The 10,054-nt window shown below is 31.7% G+C and overlaps 1 protein-coding gene across 1 annotated transcript in view; it reads right to left on the bottom strand.

Annotated features, from left to right (window-relative positions):
* Positions 1–253: 253 nt before the first annotated feature.
* LOC145329317 (acyl-CoA dehydrogenase family member 11-like) overlaps positions 254–10,054 on the bottom strand; it is a 41,409-nt gene continuing 31,608 nt past the window's right edge. Inside the window, exons 19-22 of the mRNA XM_080173376.1 lie at positions 5,227–5,314; positions 4,080–4,164; positions 2,806–2,933; positions 254–1,549 (exon numbers count right to left, since the gene is read on the bottom strand). Coding sequence (XP_080029502.1) covers positions 1,527–1,549; positions 2,806–2,933; positions 4,080–4,164; positions 5,227–5,314 — 324 coding nt within the window. The 3' untranslated portion in view covers positions 254–1,526. The remainder of the gene's footprint in view (positions 1,550–2,805; positions 2,934–4,079; positions 4,165–5,226; positions 5,315–10,054) is intronic.

The raw sequence follows: 10,054 nt of genomic DNA, 5'->3' as shown, positions 1-10,054 counted from the left end.
CCCTCCCTCCCGGACAAAAACAAGTATAAATATTAGAATCCTCTGAATTAAATTTATCATACCCCTCGACTATAGGAATTCATTTTTTAACGTCTTCTTTTATGACTCGATTTGTTCCTTTAACTCGATAAAAACAAACACGCTATCATTTGAACTAATAGAAAAGTTTCGCTTTAATAAGTTTGTAAAAAGGGGTAAAATAATACTATAAACGAAATTGGTCCGAAATTGGGGAAAATAAAAAGAAAGAATCTTACATAAATATATAGAATGTATTTTCTTTTGATAATGAATGTACAATTCACAGCGTTTTTTTATGCTATACACAAGATTAGTGGTGAAAAACTAGACAAAGCCAGCCGTGTGACGACATAAAAATGAGGGATTATCAATCACTTTTTTAGGGGTTTCTTTCCCACTTTTCTTCTCATCTCCCTCATTTTTATGACGTCACATGGCTGATTTTTGAGACACTTTGTCCAGTTACAAAAAAAATAATATTCCCTCATATTATAATTGAAAAATAAAAGGCAGACGATTACAGAGACGTCCAAATTTTTAAACTCCTCTTTTTATCTTCCACCAAAAAATACAAAAATACCTAAAATTACACTAGGGATCAAAGGGATAAGACAATAGTCCATAAATTGATGTACATCCCCAATGATGATGCAAAAAATTATCCCTTCTGTAGATTCCAATTATTGGTTGAAACGTATGAACAATCAACTTAATGAACCAACCAATCAAAATTCAGTGATAGTCCCCAAAGTTGGTTATCCAACGAATAATGAAACAACATTAAAAACTTTAAGGACTAGTCTAATAAACATTCCATTGTCCTCTCTCTCTCTCTGAAATTAAACCCACCCCCTAACCCTAAGCCTTATTTAACCGCACTCATGATTAAAAGCTTCAACTTTCCTGGTCGATCGATCTGAATTTTGTTAAGCGGGGATAAAAAAATCACAAGGTCGAAACTATTAAATATAAATACAATATACAAATAAAAAGTCATTAAATCATCTCAAAAAAGGTGCAACTGGAAAGAAAATTATAGAGGCAATCCAGATTTTCGCTATATTTTCAATAACATTTAAAAGGTAATTTAAATTAAACGCTTTGATGAAGTCAAGGTGCAAAAAATTGTCATATTTTTAAGAAAGTATAATCAAACTCCTCAATTAAATATTAAGCGTAGAAAAATAAAAAGAGCAAAAATAGGAGGCACATAATTCCATTTGCAATTGGTCTGTATGTACTGAAGGATCTCGCTATCCGCTGAACCTATATGTTTCTCCTTTACAGTGTAGCTTCTCATGTGTCCTGGATAGGTTCACAGCTATTTGGAAACACCGTAAAAATTTAAATGTTATCTAAAATGTGAATTTTTACATATTTAATAAATTCTACTAAAATAACTATAAAAATATAATATCAAAATAAATACATATATAAATCTGGGATTTTTTTTCTTTTTTGTATTATTTTCAGTAAATGTGATCTCTTTTTTTTTCTCAGATGTTTTAATCTTGCTCTGTATAGTTCTAGAAACAAGGACAACCATTTATATTTTACAGCGTGACATTTCCATAAATTAATGTGTACTTCTACAACGAATAATTTTCTAATTGTACCCACGACGTAAGCTTAAAGATCAGAGTAAAACACTAGAGGAAGAAAGGGTTAAAAATTTTATTTCCCAATGACCTTGTGCCGACTCTCAATCGGGACTTTGAAAATCAACCAATCCTGTTTAAAAATTAACACAGGCAAGAAAAATCTCCCCTAAAAAATTTTCTTTTCTTTTTAAAATGAAAATTGAAAGTGGGGAAGGGTCAAATCTCCCAACCCCTAGTAATTGCTAGTTTATGATACGTAACAATGTATGAACATTTACAAACAACTGTTTAAACAAGAAGACCTGTTGTTTGAAAAACTAGGATGACAACATTTATAAAAAGCTAAGCTCAATTTTGCAAACAATTTACAAGGATTACAGCAAATGGACAGTAAAAGTTTTCCTTACTGCAGCAAGATGTCTATGATAACCCTAGTACAATTTGAATAGAAAAATCTATACCTATAAGGTGTTTTAAAAAGTTACACCATAGACGGAGAATTTGCTAGCAGACGAAAAAGGTCATTAAAAAAGGGAGGTAGTTATCTGTATACACATCTATACTATAGATCTATTGCTCAAGGTACAATATGTTAACTTTGTTTCTATGAGATTTTTTTCAAGAAATTTTAAAAAGATGGAAATCTGTGTTTTAAATTGTGACCAGGGTCTCTTTAGTCACTGGACCAATGGATCTACAATCTTTTAAAACCATTAACTGGTTCCTGGCAATTTCAAGGCTATTTCTTTTAAAGAAGGTGGGTATTAACTTCTCAGGAGAAAATATCCAGAGAAAATTAGAACAGAAAAATCCATAGAAATTCTCCACCATTTTAGTTGGAAAGAAAATTATAAATATAATATTTCACAGAACTGAAAAACTTCACCACTTTCCCTCTTCTTCCCAAAACAAAATTTTATATTTACAAAATTCCTCTCTCTAGCTTCTGGGGGAATAAAAATTAATATTATCAAATTTAAATTTTGTAGCAAGGAATTTTTAATATGTGTCACTTAACAATGTCGAGTTTTTCATTCTTGAATAATTTTCATTTTAAGGAAAATTTTATAAATATTCATGTTTCGTTATTTGTACTATTCAAACAAGGTTTATTTTAAAATATTTCAGATAGTAAACCCTTCTAAAATATAACTCAAGTATAAAATGGATGTCTTATTTTCCTGGAAGACGATATCCTTGCTAGCGCTGAATGCCGCGGCTGTATACTGATCGTTGCGCTTGTTCAAAATTGGCGCCATTTCTCTGTCCATCCACGCGGTGGCTACATCAACATCTATCTTGTTACCAGTCCTAATAACACAAATTTAGTTGGAATGTGAAAGGGAATTGACCAGGGATCTAAAGGGATAAGACAATGGCCAATAAATTGATGAACATTCCCAATGATGATACTTAAAATTGCACCTTCTTTAGATTACAATTAGTGGTTTAAATGTTTGGACACTAAACTTAATGAATGAACCAACCAATAAAAATTCAGTTAAAGACCCCCAAAGTTGTTTAGCCAAGCGAAGCTCTAAAAGGTTAGGACAAACGAACATTAACACTTGTAGAGTGTAATAACTGAATAATCAGAATATAAATGTGTAAAAATCGAAACAATTTGAAAGTAAATTTGTTAAAAACTGCTTGAATAAAGGATATTAATTAAGGACATACTTAAAGTTATAGGACTTGATTAAAGAGATGCTTAGCTTATAACATTGTACTTTGTTGTTCTAGGAATCAGTATTCCAAAAATCAGATCAATCGGATAATTTTATCACATAAAAATAAAAATATGTCGTTTAAAAAGTTTAAAATCAACATGTTTAAAATAGACGTACGGACTAGACTATAAAAGTTGGAAAGATTTTTAATCAATATAATAGATTTGAAATCTGCATAAAATTTTAAGGATTTTTTATAAAATTAGTTTTTTATATAATTCTTTATTTAAAGGCGCAAATACAAATTAAGTTAAATAATTTTGAGATCTGTGATTGGTGGATTGAAAACTATCTGCGCTCTGATTGGAGAAGCTTAAGTGACGTACATCATTCAATTAGAGCGTAGGTAGTTTCCAATCCAGCTATCCTATTGGTCAAAATTTATTAACTTAAATCGTATTTGCGCCTTTAAATAAAGAATTATATAAAAAACGAATTTTATAAAAAAATCCTTAAAATTTTATGCAGATTTCAAATCTATTATATTGATTAAAAATCTTTCCAACTTTTATAGTCTAGTACGGACGGACACTCTGGTAAAGATTATACCTAGAGTTGCTAAGCTTTCTAAATCAAACCTTGAAATCACCATGCAAAATTTGAAATGGATAGGACAATTCCAACACGCCTAAATTAACAAAAGGGCTAACCGTTACGGACTGACGGACAACAGACGGACCGACCCTAATTATAGAAAAGCTTGGCTTTTACAAATATTATTTCTTACCTCAAGGCATGTTCTATAAGAAGAGTACCAATGTATGTGTGGGCCAATGTGAATGAAAGGTCACGCGCACAGTACTCCAATTTTTCTATATTAAAAGGATTTATAGCCAGGGCTCGGCAGCCGCGCTTAAGTCATGAATTTAAACCTGCTTGTGTGCAAAAAAAAACTCTGAAAAAATTGATTTTCTGGTTAGATGTTTGGATGAATTTTATGACGATTTCACTAAGTTTATACAGACAAATTTAGATTTTTTTTTGGAAGTTTGAAGTTTTTAGTTAGGAAACTGTGTACACATTCGGAAATTAAACTTCAGTTCATCTTAAATAAGTAAGGACGGCTACAACTATTTATAACAAATGTTCAGCAGATTAGATTTATTATTTTGATTGGAAAAAAGTGTCACAAAAGATGTAATTATTTAATTTGTCCTTTATAATGATGGTATTGGAACTGTTTTGCCCCTAGCAAAGCTTTCACAGGGTGGGGGCTCAGCCAAAAATATCAAATAAAAGTATTTATTGCATAACTAATTAAAAAAAGTAAAAAATATACCTACAAAAATTATATATATTATATCTCAAAAGTATTGTTTTCAGAAGATCATATTTATATTAATGCATATCTACACATACATAGATAAGTAATACTGTATAGATTTAATTCAAAATAGTTTAAACACAACAACCACATAAGTAACAACTTGGTTACAGCCAAAACAAGAATGACAACATCCATAAAAGCGAAGCTCTAAAATAAAAAGGAAGGACAAACGATCATTAACACTTGTAGAGTGTCAGAACTGAATGAGCAGAATATAAATGGATGGGTATAAACTAAATTGTAAGTAAATTTGTTGCAAAATTGCTCAAATACAGGATGCTATTTTAGGACACTTATTATAGAGATGCTTTGCTTATAACATTGTACTTTGTTCTCCTAGGAATCAGTATTCCAAAAATCTGATGAATAGGATAATTAAATCACATGAAAAATTGTAGCCAAAAAAGTTAAAAATCAACATATAATAAATGAACGTAGGGACAACTAACGGTTCCTAACGGACGTACGGACGGACCGGAACTATTCACAGAAAAGCTTCGCTTTTTAAAAATAGAAATATATAAAAATTTGACTAAAATAATTGTACCTGGATGTTTACTGATGATTGCAAATGATTGTTGAACAAGACCAACAATTTTGTCCGCACTAGCTCCAATAATTTCTATCTTCTCAGCCTAAAAAATAATTGTATTTTAAAGTAATAGTGTTTTTAAGAGCGAAGCTTTTCTATAATTAGGGTAGGTCCGTCCGTCCGTCCGTCCGTCCGAGATAGATAGCTTTTATTGGTTAATTTAGGCATGTGAGAATTGTCCTATCGATTTCAAACTTTGCATGATAATTCCTGTAGTAGTTAGGTACGATTTATAGTCATTACCAGAATGTCCGTATGTCTATTTTAAACCAGGGTTGTCATTTTGGGCGGGCGCTTTTGGGCGGGCAGTTTTGGGCGGGCGCTTTTGGGCCGCCCAATATAAGGTCCTTTTGGGCAGTTTTGGGCACCCCCCTTTTAGGGTGAGAGAAAAAGGGGAGGGGGTTAAAAAAGAGGGGGGGGGGCACAGTGGGATTTTTGGTCATTTTTTAAATTTCCTCAATTTTGAGTTAAATGTCCCAGGGGCTAGTATTACCATTCAAAAGTTGCCATGCAACAGATTTTTTTATATACTACAAAATTAGGCAAAATACAGCCGTTTTGCTGAACGTGGTCAAAGGAATATTTTTAAAAAGTGAATTTTTTCATTAAAATCATCATACAATGCTTTTCCTACTTTTTCCTAGAGTAAATTGGTGTAAAAATCCGATTAAATGATATGTAACAATATTTCATTGATATATACAGATGTTTCTACTTTAAAATGCAAAGAAAAATAAGAAAAGTTGTCATAAATCTGTAATTTAAAATCCAAGAACACCTAATATTGCATCTTAAAATAACATGTATTTTTTACGTTTAAAGGTTTTTCTCACTTGGGGCTACGAGGTGCCAAAAGTTATTTAGGCCCTGATTAAATTCAAGTATTCATAATTCAAGATTAGTTCATAACTCTTGGCACCTCGTAGCCCCAAATGAGAAATCCAGCTTAGAAAATGGATACTGTGAAGTTGTATTAATATAAATTAAATACCATTATTAAGTCAAACTACTAAAAATTGATATAATTTAATAACACACATATTTAATCTTTAAAGGTTATCTTTCCGTTTTTAATAGCGAAGCTTTTCTGTAAATGATACGTCCGTCTGTCGGTACATCTGTCCGTTAGAAACAGTATTAGGGAAAACGTGAATTTCTCGGCTACTATTTAAAGGACTTTATTACCATACTAAGAAGCATCCAGATTATAATTTACTAAGTCCTTCAGTCTATCGGTAATGGTCTGACAACCAGTTGATTTATATTTGAACAAGGATGATAATATTCATAAAAGCAAAGCTCTGAAATGGGGAGACAGACAAACATTAACTCTTGTAGAGCGTGAATATGTAAAATATATATAAATAAGTCTTGTCAAAAAAATTTTTTTCTTAAATATAAAATACTGTTTAAGGGTATACTGACATTGTTAGGAATTGATTATAGAGATGCTTCGCTTATAATATTGTACTTATAATATAAGTTAAAATTCAACATAAACGTATGGACATTCTGGTAATGATTATAGAATTGATACGCTTTCCAAATCGCACAGAACTAATACAGGAATCAATAGAACAATTCTAACATGACTAAGTTAACAAAAAAGCTAACGTTACAGACGCAGGAACGTACGGACTGACCCTAATCACAGAAAAGCTTCGCTTTAATTTTAGATAGACAGCTTTTTTTTTGGGGGGGGGGGTGGTAAAGATTTACCTCACTAATGGTAATCTACACTATATAAAACTAACGTCTGCGCCCCTAGCATCTAGGGTATTCGAAGGGATATAGAAGGGCAGAAAAATAGCTTAAAACAATACCCAGGCTTATTAAAAAAAGCCTAAAACCATCCTATAAGAAGCTTCCCTCTAAAGAAGAACCATATCGGTTCAGTGGTGAGTGAGATCCTTCCACACAAAAAAAGCTTTATATATAGGATATACTGAAAATAAATATACAATGATTAATAGGTATTATTATGAATAGTTTTAGGAACAAAGCTGCTCAATTTTTATAAATGTGTGTATGTCTTCCTTTCTGTATTTTTGAAACATATAAATTAAATTTGATTATAAGCCACTATTTTTTATGTCAGTCCTTTAACTTTGTTTAAAATACTTGATTTATATTGTTCTTTCCTTTCAATGGCCTTGGTTTCTAAATTTAATAGTAGTCCCTGAATCCACATTCATTTACTGTAGTTATTACTTAAACTCTCCATCCAACTATTAAAATTTGAAAATAACAATGATGACAACATCCATTAAAGCGAAGCTCTGAAACGGTGGGTCAAACGAACATTAACACTTATAAATTGTCATAACTAAATAATCAGAACATAAATGTATAAAAGTTTAACAGAATTGTAAGTAAATTTGTTGAAAAACTGAATAATTACAGGATAATTTTTAATGACATTGTAATAGGGCTCGGCAGCCTGTATACCTCAGGCAAACCTTTTACAATTTTAAATATCAACTAAAGGGTCGAACCTGACCCAAGTATGACAATCCATCTTGTCAAAGATCTTTTAAAGCATCAAAATGGGTTAAAATTTATAGCTTAGTCACAGCTGATGCACAGCTGCCGAGCCCTGTATACTATTTATTGAAAGCATATAATATGTATATCAATCATATATGTACACCTTAAAAACTCTCCAAAAGTTTTGATTGAGTTCTAAGTCGATGTTAAAAAAAATTTTCTTTTTAACAGAATAATATAAGAAATTTCGAATTTTTAACCATATGAGTAGATTAGTTCTAGGGACATTTTTCTTATTAAAATCACAATAATATGTATATAATATGTTATATTACATAAGCTATAACCTGTATATGAAAGGTTTTAACTTTATTTTTACATAGAATAAGCTTTTGTTGGCATTTGTGACTCATAAAGTTAAAAAATCCCCAAATCAGCCAAAAAACCCACTGTGGGGGGGGGGGCGGGCCTATTTTTTGGGTGATATCCTTATACTAAAGTAACAGGATGTGTGTCTGTGTGTTTGTACCGAAGGATCTCGCTAACCGCTGAACCGATCGGGTTCTCCTTAACAGGGTAGCTTCTCATAGGTTCTAGGAAGGTTTTTTACTTTTTCTTTTCAAATCTAATATAATAATTGGATTATCAAATTTGACTCTCCCCTCCTCAAGTGCCCCTAGATGCCTCTAGGGCCGTAGCCGCTAGTTAACTTTATAAATTAGTAAGCTTTTTGTATCTAGAGAAGGATTTCGCTAACTGCTGAACCGATATGGTTCTCCTTTCCAGTAGAGCTTTTATAGGTCCTGAGATGGTTTTAGGCTATTTCATTTCTAATAATAAGTCTAGGTATGGTTTTAGGCTATTTTATATCCTTATTATATGCTTTTTACGAAATTTGCCCAAAAAGGGTGCCCAAAACCACTTTTGGGCGCCCAAAACCCTTTTGGGCAATTGGGCCGCCCAATATAAAAAAAGTGCCCAATTCGACAACCCTGTTTTAAACATGTTGATTTTTCTACTTTTTTAACAACAAATGTTTATGTGATCTAATTATCCGTTTGATCTGATTTTTGGTATATTGATTCCTGGGACAACAAAGAACAATATTATAAGCGAAGCAACTCTATAATCAAGTCCTAAAAATGTAATTTATGTCCATAAACATTATCCTGTATCAAGCAATTTTTCAACAAATTTACTTACAATTTTGCTTTAACTATTATACTTTTATATTCTGATTATTCAGTTCTGACACTATACAAGTGTTAATGTCCGTTTGTCCTACCATTTCAGTGCTTCGCTTTTACACTTTTTTAAGGCATGAAGCAATCATTTTCAATTAATTTTGTCTAAAAAATAAAGACATGATACATATTAGATAATAACAAATATGATCAAAGATATTTTACACAAGTTTTACACAAATTATATTGAAACTTATCAACATGGCCGATAAGTTGATGTACATCCCCAATAATAACAAACAAAATTACACCTTATGTAGAATAAAATTTGTCATTGAAACGATGGAACAATCAACTTAATAAATCAACTTATCAAAATCCCCAAAGTTTTTAAGATAAAAAATTAGAAAATGTTATTCCAAAACTTTGGGGACTCAAAAATAAAAAATTAATAATATGATAAAGTGGAGGAATCATTTTAAATTTTTTTTCCTCAATTTTTTATTAAATAAGGTAGAGATACGAATCCACATATCCTTTGTCCCAGACTATTTGGGGGTTTCCCTTAAAAGACAAAAATGAGCACAACACCCCCATTCCCCCTTCTATTTTGAAAGTTTAGAAAATTAGGGGAAGGAGAAATTGTTTTTCTTGTGTTTGTGTTTTACTTTAGGTCCAGTTAGGTTAGGTTATTTTGAGTACAGGTAAGCCCCGCATGTTAGAGCACAGCAGGTTTAATAATAGAGATAAAAAAATAGGAAGACGAAGGAAGTCCCTCAGAAAAAATTCTTACGTCATAAAAATGATGGATGAGGAGTGGGAAAGAAGACCCCTAAAAAAGAGATGGATAATCCCTTATTTTTATGACGTCACATTGAGCTACTTTGGGGGGGGGGGGGGGGTTCTGCGATCGCAAGTCACTTAGATGAAAAGCACTGACTATTTTTATGATAATAGACTACAGTGTTAATGTGTTTTTATCTGACCAACCAGATACACACACACACACACAAACACATACACACACACCAACCAGACACTAATAGAGGTACTACATAAATTAAAATAAAATTAGGTAAGTCTCCCAGAGAGAAAGGGGACAATGGGCCGTT

Source organism: Acartia tonsa, chromosome 10 (genome assembly GCF_053477335.1).
Source record: "Acartia tonsa isolate MP-2025a chromosome 10, ASM5347733v1, whole genome shotgun sequence".
Lineage (NCBI taxonomy): Eukaryota > Metazoa > Arthropoda > Copepoda > Calanoida > Acartiidae > Acartia > Acartia tonsa.
Note: the sequence above shows the minus strand (reverse complement) of the source record. Positions and strands in the feature narration are given on the sequence as shown.